Consider the following 14709-nt stretch of genomic DNA (forward strand, 5'->3'; position numbering starts at 1 on the left):
TGAGAGTATTTCATTACTTAGTCAATACAAAGCTTTCATGGCCAGAAAATATATAGCTTTTCACTCAAGACTGTTATCATGGTTAGTTACACTTCAACTGCTGTTCTGCACTAACCAGCAGTCCTGAGTTGTTTCCTTAAATGGGCATATAGCAAAAATTCAAATTCATGTTTCTGCCTCTGTGTACCTCTCAGATATTTGATGGACCCAACGTGCATGCCATACCCCTGGGCACGTTCTGTGGCCTGTCCCTGCCTGATCCAGTGAGGAGCTCCGGAAGCGTAGTGACACTGGAGTTCAGGTCGGACACCGTTATCGGGGGCAGAGGATTCCTCGTCGAGTGGACGGCTGTCCAGAACACAGGGCCCATTCCAACTATTGCTCCAGGTAGGGTAATCATACCTGGCAATGTTTCAACAGTGAAGGTGGTGTCTTACCAATGACTGTAGTGCTGCTTGATAGGTATGTGTATGTGTTTGTTTCTCTCTGTTTCTGTGTTTGTGTTTGTGTTTGTGTTTGTGTGTGTGTGTGTGTGTGTGTGTGTGTGTGTGTGTGTGTGTGTGTGTGTGTGTGTGTGTGTACTTACTTACATCTACCTACATCTAAGTAATTACATCTTATGGTTGTTTGTGTTTCCAGGAGCTTGTGGTGGAGCCCTTATACCACAGGACACACCCAGTTTCTTATTCTCTCCCAACTGGCCAAGCTCCTATGATAATAACCTTGAGTGCTCATGGGTAATCCGTTCGCCGGACTCCATAGTGGAGCTGAACCTACTGTTTATGGACATAGAGTCTTCAATCTCATGTCTCTTCGATAGCCTGGTCATCAGAGATGGTAAGAGAGATGAGGCCAGAATAGATAGAATATTTCTTTCTTTCTTTCTTTCTTTTCTTTTTTTCTTTCTATAGGGACAGTGGTCTTTGGGACAGTGCTTATTGATCAACAGACATAGACTTTAAATGAGCCAGAGTTAGCTGTATTGTCGTCTGTTGTCTTTAGCCAGTAATAATAACAATACAATGACCCATCACATTTGTTAAATTGATCAACTGTGTGTTTTCTCAGGTGAGACCAACCTGTCACCCCTGTTGGCAAACCTATGTGGCCGAGAGCTGCCCGGATCGATCCACTCCACAGGGGACGCCATGTTTATCCGCTTCACCACTGACAGCAGTGTCATGAGGCAGGGCTTCAATGCCTCTTACTCTAGAGGTGATGGTTCAGCCCATGCCAGATTCAAGAAAGATGTCACACACTATGAATGCTTTACATAATGATATACTGTACATACCTGTAGGCGTATGCATTGTTTTTGTTCAAAATGTCCTGCCTGACTAGAATATAATTCCCATATTCAGCTGTGAACAAAAGAATGTATACATTTTAAAGCAACTTTGCGCTTATAAGCCGAAAATAAGCTGAAAAGTCGAGGTTTTGACATCTGTATCAATGAAATTGAGTGGGAACCCTGAGACATGCCTCAGTTATTAGTTATGCACTCCACTTTATCCAGTTCATTATGTTTACGTTACCTATATTTTTATGGACAGGGTGTGGTGGGCTAATCCACACAGATCGTGGGGTGATCAGCACCCCTCGCTACCCCGAGAACTACCCATCCAACCAGGACTGCAGCTGGCACGTGATGGTCACCCCTGGCTTCAGGGTGTTTGTCAACTTCCAGAGCCCCTTCCAGGTGCAGGGCTTCAGTACCGGCTGCACCTCTGGGGACTATGTGGAGGTGAGTAAATCGTATTAGAGAGTAAAAGAAAGTAAGTTGTGTATGATTATAGGATGGTCGCCTGCCAACAAGTTGTTCTCCTAATCAGGAAGTAGTGTTACTCCTGGACAGTAATGTTTTACAATGGAGAGTGCTGAAAGCCAAATCAGTGCACTCGTGTACTGCCAAGCATCATGCTGTATTGACTATTTATGTGATATGGGTATCATCCAGCGGTGTGCCTGTGTCAGATTCACATTGTCAGGTGTAATGTTGGGTATTTATAAAGCATATCTCTGTGACACTGACATAATTCCAGATGAAGCCGATAGTAGAGGTTGTACATTATGAAGTGTAGACAGTGTGGGGTGACTGGGCTCATTACAAGTCGTTGGTGTGTGTCCCAGCTGAGGAACGGGCCGGACGCATCAGCTCCTCCTCTCGGTAGCCGTCTATGTGGATCCAATCCCCCGTCCTTCGTCCAGACCACTGACAACAACCTCCATGTGCGCTTCGTCTCGGACGGCTCAAATGAAGGTCAAGGCTTCAAGCTGACCTTTGAGGCGCACAGTCAGGGTGAGGGTTTTGTCACTTTGTGACCTTTTTCCACTCGACCAGTGGTACTCATTGGTGAAATTTGTTCATTTTTTTACTGTATGAATCTGTCTGGTTTAGCAATCTCCCCTACAATAAACAGATTAGTTCTACTTCTACTATCACCAGGGTCGATTTTCTTCTGTTCCTTCAGATATGTAAAGTGAGTGACCATTTGTGTTTCTGACAGCTTGTGGAGGACACATACCGTTGGGAGACTCAGATCCACCAGGCTACATCACCTCACCCAACTACCCCTCCAACTACCCACAGAACATCGACTGCATCTGGGTCATCTCGGTGTCCAACGGGGAGGCGGTGCAGCTGGACTTTGAGGATGACTTTTACATTGAGCCTAATACAGAGTATGACGCTAAGGAGACACACTAATTGACATTGTGAAGGATGTGTGAAGTGATGTTTCTGCCAAATGTGGAGATGTTTCTGGTGCCAATTTTTGATGTAACTCCGCCACCTGACTGATCCATCATCTCTCACAGCTGTATGTATGACTACCTGGAGGTCCGCGACGGCCCTAGCTCTGATTCAGGCTTCATCGCCAGGCTTTGCGGAAACACACGGCCATCTACCCAGCATTCCACAGGCGCTGCCATGTATGTGAGGTTCCGCACCGACACCAGTATCACGCACAAGGGCTTCAAGGTCAAGTACTCCATCGGTGAGTGTGCGCTCAAGAAATCTACCTCACTGAATTTCTCATGTGTACAAAGAATGCACAGATAGAGACATAGGGTAGACATACCAGACATACATACAAAGTTAGATTTTGTGAATTGCAAGTGGCATTTACTTACAGTATACAGTAGTACCTGAAGGCCTCCTTAATATATCTGTATACCTGTATACTGGTAGTTTTATGAGTTGTATTTGCACCTGATACAACAGAGAGTAGATGTGAATAAATGAAATTAAACTCAAGATGTTTTAGCATGGTTGATATAACTGTCCCTTTTGACTCCCAGCCACCTGTACTGGCACATACATTGGCCAGCATGGGACAGTTCGAAGCCCAGGCTTTCCAAATGCCAACTACCCTGACGGGTCCAACTGTGAGTGGTACCTGCACGGTCCTACTGGCCACTACCTCACCCTCAGCTACACTTCCTTCAACCTGACCAGCTCCTCTGATTGCTCCAGTGACTATGTGGAGATCCGCGAGTACAACGCCTCGGGTGAGCGCACAATAACAAACATCTCCCAGAGATAGGAAGAGACAACACCCACATCTTTTATTTACTACACCACCTGCCTCATCAACAAATCTATAATATTTTAATGTTATATTACCACTATACTGTACAATATGACATTATGCATATTGTTCCTTCAACATAGTAGTGTTTGTAACAAAGTATTATTTCAGTCAGGACCACTTTTTCAAGATATAGCTTTATTTACCATTTGCATAATATTACATTTGGCGGTATGCTCTGTTCTGGGAGCCCCCTGCTCCTTCCATGTGAAAACATAGAAAGCCTATGGGAAGGCAGGGAGAGCAGCAAAGATAAACCTCCCATAGGGTACAGAACAGAGCAGACATCAATGACAAAATTGATAAGTCAGAAGTATGAGGAGGAGATAGGTTGGAGGTGGGTTGCAAAAGGCTTGTAGAGAAGCGGCAGGCAGAGGGTAGACTAAGGCAGCTTAAAGGCGCTCTGAATGATCTCTGCCAGCTGGTAATCAGCTGAGCCAGACAGGGAACTGGCAAGACTCTGTGGCAAGACTCTGTGGCCTGCCTGAACTAACGCTATGCTCCATATATGCATTGAATCTTTTTTTGTCCTTTATATGAGCTCCTTGCTGATCGTTTCTCCATTGTTTCTCTCCAGGCCGACTGTTGGGGAGGCACTGTGGTAACAGCCTGCCCACTCCCGTGGACACTGGCGACAGCTTTGCTTATGTGAAGTTTGTCAGCGACAGCAGTGGCAATGCACCAGGCTTCAGTCTCTCATTCGAGGCTAGCGTGGAGGGTGGGTGGCCTTCCTAATAAAAACTCTTTCTTCTTGCTTACTTCCTTCCTCCCCCTGATTTCTCACACTTCCTGTTCCCTGTGTCCCATTTCATTTCACACGTTTGTCCAGCTATGTCATAGATCCATACTGGCAGGTGCAGTGGCACAGAGTCCCCTCTGTTCTCTTTCTCTGTCTGTCTCAGTGTGGTCAGTTTTTGCAAAAGCAGTTTTGTTCCTTGTTCTCTGACGGACAGAATGTGGAGGGGACCTCAACCTCCCCTCGGGCACCATCTCCTCGCCCAACTACCCCAACCTGTACCCCCACAGCCGCATCTGTCACTGGGAGATCACCGCACCCCATGGCCGCAGGGTCACCCTCACCATCACCGACCTCCGGCTCGAGGGCGAGGGCTCCAGCTCCTGCAACTATGACTATGTGGATGTAAGGCCTTTTCCTGCGTGTCCATGCACCTCTACAAAAGCATGCTATGAGGGTTTTTGGTTATGGTTCTACACAGTTTTCTGGGTTCTGGAATATCCTGTGAGTAATGATCTTTATCTTTACAGGTAGCATAAGAGGGGACAAATAGATTTAGTTTTTAGGATATTGCAGGGCTTTTTCTTGTATTAGTCAATATAAGAACACAGCATACCTCAGTGCTATAGACAGGTGAGAGATAGATTTAATTTAGTATTGGTCAGGGAACAGTGTTTCAGAATGTTGGACAGATTTTTGTTGCACCACTGATGCTGCAGTAATGTAATCAAAAAAGTTTAAGGAAGAGCCGGTCTCTAGTGCAATAAAATATTCTGTAATGGTAATGCTGTGGGTCTCTGCTTTTTAAAGGTCTTCAATGGTGTTGTGTCTAATGCCCCGCACCTGGAGCGACTGTGTGGCACTGTTCCCGCTGGTTTTCAGATCAAATCCACCGGGAACACCATGACTGTTGTGTTCCGCACGGACTCCTCCGTTTCCAATGGCGGCTTCAGTGCTGACTACTCGTCCGAGGAGGAAGCAGGTGAGGGGAGCGTTTTCTTTGGAGCACCACAATGTAAAACAGAAACATGAATAATGCAGAGTGTTTATATGGCTTTTAAAATTTTCATGTGATTTTAGTGTAGTGACAGATGAATGGGGCTTTGCATTGTCTTGCTTGTATGGGTTGCTTGCTCTTGAATGTGAAATTTGGACCAGGTTTTAACTTTTCACTTTTTTCCTCTTTCTGGGTTGTACTCACATGTTTGCACATCATGTTTAATTTTTCCCATAGTGTGTGGAGATCTGATCATAGGCCCAGATGGAGGAAACTTCACATCACCAAACTATGGCGTGGGCAACTACACCAACAAGCTGAACTGCGAGTGGCTGCTTCAGAATCCCCAGCATGTGAATTCCTCCATCGTAATTATAATAAATGACCTACACTTGGAACATCATCAAACCTGTGATTACGACTATATCGAATTCCGCCTGGGTAAGTCAAATTGCAGTTTCATCTCCAAGACAAAGAGGGCACTGTGATATTATTAGGGGACAACAGATGAAGATACTAAAATGTTTTGTTTTCTACTTGTTCCTCTAGGAAACTCAGATGGGGAGCTTTTGACTCGCTTCTGTGGTCAATCAGTTCCTGCTGTGCCAATAGTGGTCTTCACTCCAGAGCTTTGGGTTCACTTCCTCACTGACAGTGCTACAGTAGACTTGGGCTTTAAGGCAACATATTACTTCTCAGGTAGGCGGGTATCTCAGGAATTTCTTATTTTTCTAAATTGTATGATATCCCACAACTGTGTTCTGACTAACTGCACAGACAGTTTGACCATTGGTTGATGTGTTTGTTCTTTCCACTCGTCCAGAATGTGGTGGTTTGCAAACCGGAGAGGGTGGAACGATCACCAGTCCTGATTATCCAAACAGTTACCCCGGGCCCAGCCGCTGTGCCTGGCTCTTAGAGGCACCTCAGGGCCACACCATCACTGTGAGTGGCACACTCAACATTGAAAGCATTACCCCCAAAAACATTCATTAATGTCCTGAAACTGAATCATTTATGTTTTAATTGAGCTACTGTATCTGCAAGTGGCCAAGACTTCATTATTTGTCAGTGTTGTCTTCAATGTGTACAGTATGTGCAGAACCTGTTATTTTTGTCCTTATGCATACAGCATTAAAACTTATGTTTTTCCGTGCAGCTCACTTTCAGCTACTTCCATGTGGAAGAACATAGCACATGTCACTGGGACTCTGTCACCATTTTCAATGGAGGATCCCCAGGCTCACCCATTATTGGACAGTACTGTGGAGAGAACTCTCCTGGAACAGTCCGATCAGGGTCCAACAAGCTAGCCATAGTCTTCCTGGCTGACAGCGTAGTTAACCGTGGAGGCTTCATTGCCACTTGGTCTGCAGACTCCTCAGGTACAAAAGGATTCAGCATTCAGTGCAGGGCTTCTCAAACTGGAGTTTATCTGCAGGTTATCTTAAAAGTCCTCTGAACTCTTTTGGTCTCTAGGTTGTGGTGGCATTATTCATGCGGACACTGGCATCATCAAATCCCCCAACTACCCGCAGAACTTCCCAACTAATGTTGAGTGCTCCTGGACTGTCATCGCTCATGAAGGGAACCACTTGGAGATGAGTTTCAACAGCGAGTTCCAGATCCCAGACTCCAGTGGACAGTGCCAGAATAGCTTTATTAAGGTAGGTAATGGAGACCACTTTGCCACTTCCCAGAGAGTGTAATAGCACAGGACTATATTATCTGACTAAAACTAAGACTGGCTCTTGGTGAATTGTCTCAAGTAAGAATGCAACATAGCTTAGTGTTATTGGGCAGTTCCAGCGTTATGGATGTGACAATTGGACTCATATTGGTAAACAAAATGCCTTAGAGTGGGGGCAAAATTAGTATCAGTGAATTAATTTGCATAACTTTTAATGTAACCTCTGTCCTCTGAATACTGAGAAATCCTCAAATTTTATATAATAATTTTCATCCTAAGAATACTAGGCATTTTATCAGCGTTATGGATGTGACATGAAATATACACACTTTTGTGAGAGATAACAGGTTTTCTACAAACTCTGTGAATTTTGAAGGAAACTGCCGAAACTATGATATATGTAGCATGAAGGAGACTTAAATGAACACAAAAAGTGTGTTTTTTAAACTATGCATCATTTTCGTAATGCATTATGTAGAAAAAACTGGCGTTATGGATCTGACGGTTTCACGTTATGGATGTGACGTGTCTCAACCAGTCCTCGACAAACTACATAAAACACATAATTAAGTGCTGAATTTTGATATGAAACAATTGAAATAGTAATCATGAAAAACTAGCGATAAAATTATTGCTTCCTCAGCGCCCACTAAGATCCACAGGAAGAATCAGGACAAGTCAATTAAAATATAAAAAAGAAATAATTTTTTTTCTTTTACCATCATCAATTTTGTGACAATTTTGTCAGTGATTCCCGGGTTACTGAAACACCAGGGAACATGAATGCATGCAAACACACAATACACACACACACGCACACACACACATAAACACACACACACAGGCACGCACATGCACACACACAGACAGACACACACACACACACACATACACTCTTATAAACAAAAGCAAACTCACATATGCACACACTCATTTACATGCACATGAGTTGCAGGAGTAGGAGATGGAGACAAATTGACAAGCGTGATTTATTTTTGAGAAGAGAATATACAGGACTGAGAGGCGGTCATATTTTGTACGCTATGCGGTACATCTAGTTTATTTCTGCCGTTACTCATGTTACTCTGTGGGTATTAGCAACAGTGGACCTGACACTTCAAATGCTGGCATATCGCGTCACATTTAAAATTAAACTATGTTAAGCAGACGTGACCAGCAGGCTGAACAAATCTGCAACAGAAGGAGGTTGCTATGTTAACTCCAGCTGCAAAGTCAGCCATCTTCACCAGCTAACACAATAATCCAGTTACTGTACAACAACAGTATGACAGTTACGGGGAGATAATCGCTCAGATTTTCGTTATTAGGCCACTTGAAAATAGGCTATGGCTAGGCTAATCACTGGAGGTATTTCAATATTATGTTTGTTTTGCCAATGCTTAGGCGAGGCCTCCCTGTGGTTTTGATCAACCTAATAATCTTGAAATGTCAATTGTAAACACTAAGGTGAAATGCGTTGAAACTGACATGCAAGTCTCCAGTCTTGTAAAGTCACATTATGTAACATCCATAACGTCACATCCATAACGCACCATTAAAGGTTTTAAAAGTAAGAAAGGGGCACACTTTTCATTGATATAGTTCATCACACTTTACATTGATATAAATCAGCTTTCCACAGACACTATGGACATTGTCGCATCAACACTGTATGTGTAGCATAAACTTTTCCTATAAAATGTTATGGATGTGACATGGCCATGGAACTTGTTGACTTAAAAACAAAAGCCTTACAAATGTAAGGAGTCGTGCTCTTAAAGGCAAGCTGAGCATACACATTTCTCTACCATTCCCTTGTCAATCTAGAATTTGTCAAAGGATACAATTTGTTTGAACCTTGAGTCCATTTATCCACTTTTTAAATATGTATAATATTACCATGTGAAAAATGTTGTTTCTGTATAGTTGTGCACCATATTTATGATGTAAAAAGAGTGTAATTCTCCATCAAATTCAATCAGATCAGTTACAAACAATAAAATATAGACCTAAATGAAGATTTTAACAACAGTTCTATTTGCGTATGCACAACTTTTTTTTTCCATGGTAAGGATGACCTTTGCATGGAATTGCCCTATTCCTAAACTAGAAATGTAAACTATAGTAACAGAAATGAGATTGGCTAAAAAGGTATGAGTTATTCAGCTGTTTTTAAAGGGGAAAATTGCTAGCATTGTTAGAAATCATGCCATTAAGTTTGGAAATACTCAAACTGTCTATGGAAAGGCACTTGACACATGACAGATGTTTTCAAACATTAGAGATTTTGCATTAAATAAATACAAATTCTTATATCATCCAATTCATTTCTTTCTAGGTATGGTCTGGTGATGAGGAGACGAACACTGGGCTTTTGGCCACTGGTTGTGGCAACACCGCACCACCTAGCATCATCGCTCCCTTCAATGTCATCACAGCTCGCTTCCAGTCCTCAGAAAGTGCTGGCAAGGGCTTCAGCTTCTCTTACATCACACGTGAGTGCCGCTTCACACGTTTCCTCTCAGAGCTCAATCACTGGACTAAAGAGGAAGAATCAGAAGAGGAATTGTGGCAAAATGTGACAAGAGAATAGTAAAACCTTCTAACCTATGGATGTTAATGTTCTTCGTTGTTTGAACAGTATACATAATAGGCTTAGTAAAATGAACTTTTACTGTATGCAGCAAATAGCATAATACTATGTATTTACTAGTCCATCCATTCTCCATGGGCCCCTTTAACCCTTTTATACCTCATTTTCTCAGGCTGTGGAGCGAACTTCTCTGCATCCCAGGGTCGTGTTGTTTCTCCTAACTACCCTGAGAACTACCCCTCCCATTCCAACTGCAGTTACCTGCTTAACGCTGGAGAGCAGACCGTCATTGTGCTGTCATTCCAGACCTTCCAAATAGAATGTAGGAGAGTCCTTTAGTTCGGCTAACACTGTCATATTAATCGAATTTTGATAATGAAGTGCATTTTCTTCACAAACTGTTATGTTTCCTTGTCATTATAATGTTCTGTTTGATGTTTCTAGCTCACTCCACATGTCTGTATGATGGAGTGAAGATCTTTGGCGGTGTCTCCATGTCTGGAAACCCCATGGCCACTCTTTGCGGCAACACCATCCCAGGAAGATTCTCCACGTTTGGCCCAATGCTAGTCAACTTCTACTCGGATTCCATCGTCCAGGACAAGGGTTTCCTGGCAGAATACGTAGCCATCCGTGAGTGTTGCCTGACACCACCCATCCAAATTAAACAAAAGACAGGCCTTCTTTTTAGTTGTGGTGATAAGTATTTTGTCAAATGACCAAAAGAGGTTTCTAGTGTTTAACTGTTTTATGTATTGGTATACACGTATGAAGCATTAGTATTGTGCATGCAGTTGAACAGACTAGTGTTCTTTAGAGACCACACATGGAGATACAGTATTCTTAGGTGCTGTCATGGTGTGACCTCACTCACTGCCACTCACTCACACCTTATGCAAGAGTCCTGAGGTTTGTCAGTCTTACATTCAGTGATCTAAAAGGGTTTTGCATTAACCAGAGACCTAGAGACCAGCTCGGATGTGTCAGCAGTTATTTGGGGCTCGAGGGTCAGGCTATCAGCTCTGGTGATGGACCTCTCACCACAGCTTTAGCTGCTGGTGCTCTCTGGGCACAGCCCTTGGCACTGATGGCCAGGGCTTGGGCATGGGGGTGTTTACGATGGGGAGGAATGCTGGCGGGCTGTGCTGAGCCCCTGCAATGGGGGAATGTGCGGAATGGGAAGACGCTGCGCTTTTGGAACAATCAGAGGGGATTTGAGAGAGAGGACCCCGCACATGGGGAATATGTGGATACGTGGGGGAATGCCAGTGTCACACTCACACACACACACACACACAAACACAAATACACACACATATACCCAAATACACATAGCTTCACACAAACATTTGTGCATTTTCAAACACAAGTTTTTGAAAGGTTTGCAAAAAGACCCCCACACCACACACAGCCTACACAAAGACAATTTCATCTCACATTCGCATCTTTCATTTCCACTTTTGAACTCTGACCATTTTAATTGTGGTGACACTAATAGAGTTGGCCACATTCCTCTCAAAACGCCATCAGCACCCTTTCAGCCATCAAACAAAGCAACCATTATGGCCGTCTGAAAGCGCAGCTCATCGAACATGGCTGGGTTTGAAGATGAAGATAGGGGATCAGGGGAGCAGGGTCTCTGAGGCACTGGGATCAAATACACAATATAAAAACCCAGGGGTCTGAATGTCATTGTTTGCTGTTGGTGACCATTTATTGCTTCACAAACACTTCAAAATGAATGCCTTTATTAAACAGTACAAAACGGTACATTAATGTGTGGTTTATAATGAAACGGGACATGTCTAGTCTGTAAATTATGAAACCAGTCGATGACTATGTCATTCTTTTGCTCCAGCTTGTGGGGGGATCTTTAATGGTACTGCTGGGACTGTCCAGAGCCCCACCCTCTCCCTCTCTGACTACCATCACAACATCAACTGCACCTACCACATCATGGTCCGCAACAACCGTGTCATTGACCTCAAGTGAGTGAGACATGCAATAAAAACAGCAATGCTGAGATGGGCATGAAAGAAAACAAATTGTTTCATATTTTACTTTTTTTAGTTCTACCATATCAGTGAATCTAGTCACACCCTACATTGAAGGGCTATAAAGCCTAACTGTAAATAAACAGTATATTTAAAAGAATATACTGAACATACTTAGCTTCTGGGAGAGTTGGAAGTCTAAGCTGTTAAGCTGCTACTTTGGCATTTTAATACAATTAGATTATATGTTTTTGTCCCCTGTGTTTTTGACTTCACTTCCCATAAGCAGACAGGCAACAACAGCTGTTTTCCTCAGCAGATGGACATTTTTTGTGCAGTCCAGGGAAATACAGCTTGGCCATTGTGCATTGCGTCTGTGGCAGTGGGAGAGAGGAAGCACTTCCTCTATGGCCTTATTCACCTTACTAATCAAACACTGTGGAACACTGTTATATTTAGACACAGTTCTTTGGTGCAATCTGTATTATACCTTTTACAGTGTAACTCTATGTATGGTAGTTGGCATGTTTGGTATGCCTGTCAGAAACTGGCAATTTATCTTTAGCTCCACATTTCTAAACAATTTCCCGTAATCAGTCTAAAAATTGAGGGCTTCATTGTTAAAGTTGAAAGTTTGCGCAAGTTAGGTACCATATCTGGTGTTATTGTCCTTTAAGATGTTGTGCTGTTCTTTCACTTCCCTGTTCTGAAGGTTCAACACATTCCATCTGGAGGCCTCGTCCAACTGTCGCTATGACTATGTGGCGGTGTATGATGGAGAGAACACCTTGGCTCCATTGTTGGGGCAGTTCTGTGGGAGCGTGCTTCCGCCAAGACTCCGCTCCTCCTCCAATCAGATGTTCATCGTCTTCAGGACTGACATATCAGTCTCAGGACGTGGTTGGAGAGCAACCTATGCCGAGACGTTAGGTACAATTCATGATGCCACACTCCTATATTCCCTCCATCTTTATCTCAACACCTAGAATATCAATATGTCTAATATAACTTTCTTATGATCAATGCTATGTTAGTATCTCTCATGTCAAGTCAAGTCAAGTCAACTTTATTTTTATAGTGCATTTCATACACAGAGGTCATTCAATGTGCTTTACATAAACAATAGCAAACAGAAATAGCTGATAAAAGCATAGAAGGGCAATAGTCAAAGAATAGTTTAAAAAGTAAAGAATAATAATAAACTAATAAGAAGAAGAAGAAGAAGAAAACATAAAACACACAAGGTGATAGTACATAAAAGCATAAAAGGACAATCATTTAAAAGTGTTTAAAAAGTAATAATTAAATCATGGTTATCATGACGGACTACCAACTTCTCACTGACAGCATTATACTCACAGCTCACAATCTGACTGATGCCATTGTAGGATTACAAATAAGGTCGCAGCCTACAGCGTGATCTCTCTTGCTTTATCCCTCTATGTCAAGAACAGATATTACAGGGCAATTACCCATACTTCCAGCGGCCTGCCAAAGCACTACCAGGCCACCCAGTCCAAATTGTATTACGGTTATTATCTGAGAGCGACCCTTGTTCGCAGTCCTTGTCCACTCAGATCTCCTTCACACACATGCTGACGCAGTGCCAATGTGTGACAACTTGTCTACTCATTCCTGATGGGTACTGGCCGTAAAATCAGGGGCAGGAGGGCATATTTGGAGAGTTAGTCACACTTGCTGGTGCCCAGCAATTGCCCCCCTCTCCCTCTGTACTAGGGAGGGACCCAAGGTCTGGATCATGGATGTGTGTGCCCATTGCTGTCATAGCTTATGCCCCCCCCTCTCTAACAGAAGCATCTTTTGTATGCATGAAGCTGCTTTCTCTCTCTCTCTCTCTCTCTCTCTCTCTCTCTCTCTCTCTCTTCTTCTTCACTCCCTCTCTCCTTCCCTTCCTCTCTCTGTTTCTCTTTCTCTCTCTCTATGTGTGTGTGTGTGTGCGTGTGTGCGTGTGGGTGTGTGTGTGTGTGTGTGTGTGTGTGTGTGTGTGTGTGTGTGTGTGTGTGTGTGTGTGCGCGTCATAACCTCAGCGGAAGCAGATGGAGCGGCGATGGTGCCCAGAGCCCTCTGCTCTCAGCCACTGGGCTCTTGCACTCATCTGTGTTAGCCGGAGACAGACGGCCCCCGCCCGACTCTCGCACGCTGCTTCACAGGAGCCCTGCCCCGCGGGCACAATGGCACACATTCACAGGCCCCCGCCAGCGCCCCCGGTGCTTCAGCAGGGTGACACAAAGGCTCCAGCCCCCTCACAGGCAGGCTTTGTCAGAGGCCAGGCAGAGAGATGGCCAGGGCCGACTGGGAGTGGTTTCCAGTGCTCATAGATCTCCGCTCCGCTTAACTCCCCTTCACCTAACATTTTAGCACTTTCAGCAGCACTTTTAGCCATCCCTGTAGGTTTAGCAACTTCTGTGTAAAAAGTGTAAAGTGGTAACACTTTAGTTTGAAATAGCTCTAAACTTTCTTGCACTTTGATAATATTTAGTAGGATCTCATTAGAGACCTTTGTTATAAATGGCACTGTTTTTGCTTCAGAATTAATAACTATTTTAAGTACTCTTTCTAACTAAAGAGTTGCTATATTAAAAATGTTTATTTTGTTTGCATCATGGTCCCACTGGGACTCCACCCCTGCCTTTCCCAGGCATCAGGAATTCACTTTCCTCAGGAGGCTTGTCCTCTGACAGCAGTGAGCTGACTGGATTGCATAACATAGGCTTCGGAAGTTAGATTTACAACAGTAAATGTCAGTAGTATTGAATGACCGCTTGGTCATGGCATGGGCAGCCTCAGTGTTTGCATGGTTATGTTTTGTGCATATTTTGTTTCATGCTTTGTGTTAGGTATAAACCTATTTTGTAATGTGTAGTGCGTGCAATCTATGAACTAAGAGTTATATGTACTGTAGTACCGATGCAATTTGTCAACATCCTATAATTTTTGAGAGAGACGATTCGATGATAAAATGAGTCTAGTGCCACCTGGTGTTAAAAAATAGAAGCTGATGTCCCATTAATGTGAAGGGGGAGCATATCATTCCTCTCCTAATTTTCATGGTCATGGCATGGACTGTAGTGCGTGCAAAGAGTTATAT

At 43.5% G+C, this 14709-nt stretch overlaps 1 protein-coding gene across 1 annotated transcript in view; it reads left to right on the forward strand.

Annotated features, from left to right (window-relative positions):
- The window catches only part of cubn (cubilin (intrinsic factor-cobalamin receptor)), a 61844-nt gene that overhangs the window by 38831 nt on the left and 8304 nt on the right, over positions 1–14709 (forward strand). The window contains exons 39-59 of the mRNA XM_048266104.1: positions 195–387; positions 640–837; positions 1069–1215; positions 1554–1744; positions 2131–2299; positions 2508–2682; positions 2818–2996; positions 3301–3510; positions 4168–4308; positions 4544–4731; positions 5137–5308; positions 5561–5764; positions 5873–6022; positions 6147–6268; positions 6483–6708; positions 6803–6990; positions 9352–9508; positions 9779–9928; positions 10051–10239; positions 11465–11594; positions 12313–12530. Coding sequence (XP_048122061.1) covers positions 195–387; positions 640–837; positions 1069–1215; positions 1554–1744; positions 2131–2299; positions 2508–2682; positions 2818–2996; positions 3301–3510; positions 4168–4308; positions 4544–4731; positions 5137–5308; positions 5561–5764; positions 5873–6022; positions 6147–6268; positions 6483–6708; positions 6803–6990; positions 9352–9508; positions 9779–9928; positions 10051–10239; positions 11465–11594; positions 12313–12530 — 3697 coding nt within the window. The remainder of the gene's footprint in view (positions 1–194; positions 388–639; positions 838–1068; positions 1216–1553; positions 1745–2130; positions 2300–2507; positions 2683–2817; positions 2997–3300; positions 3511–4167; positions 4309–4543; positions 4732–5136; positions 5309–5560; positions 5765–5872; positions 6023–6146; positions 6269–6482; positions 6709–6802; positions 6991–9351; positions 9509–9778; positions 9929–10050; positions 10240–11464; positions 11595–12312; positions 12531–14709) is intronic.

This window comes from Alosa alosa, chromosome 16 (genome assembly GCF_017589495.1).
Source record: "Alosa alosa isolate M-15738 ecotype Scorff River chromosome 16, AALO_Geno_1.1, whole genome shotgun sequence".
In the NCBI taxonomy this organism is placed as follows: Eukaryota; Metazoa; Chordata; class Actinopteri; order Clupeiformes; family Clupeidae; genus Alosa; species Alosa alosa.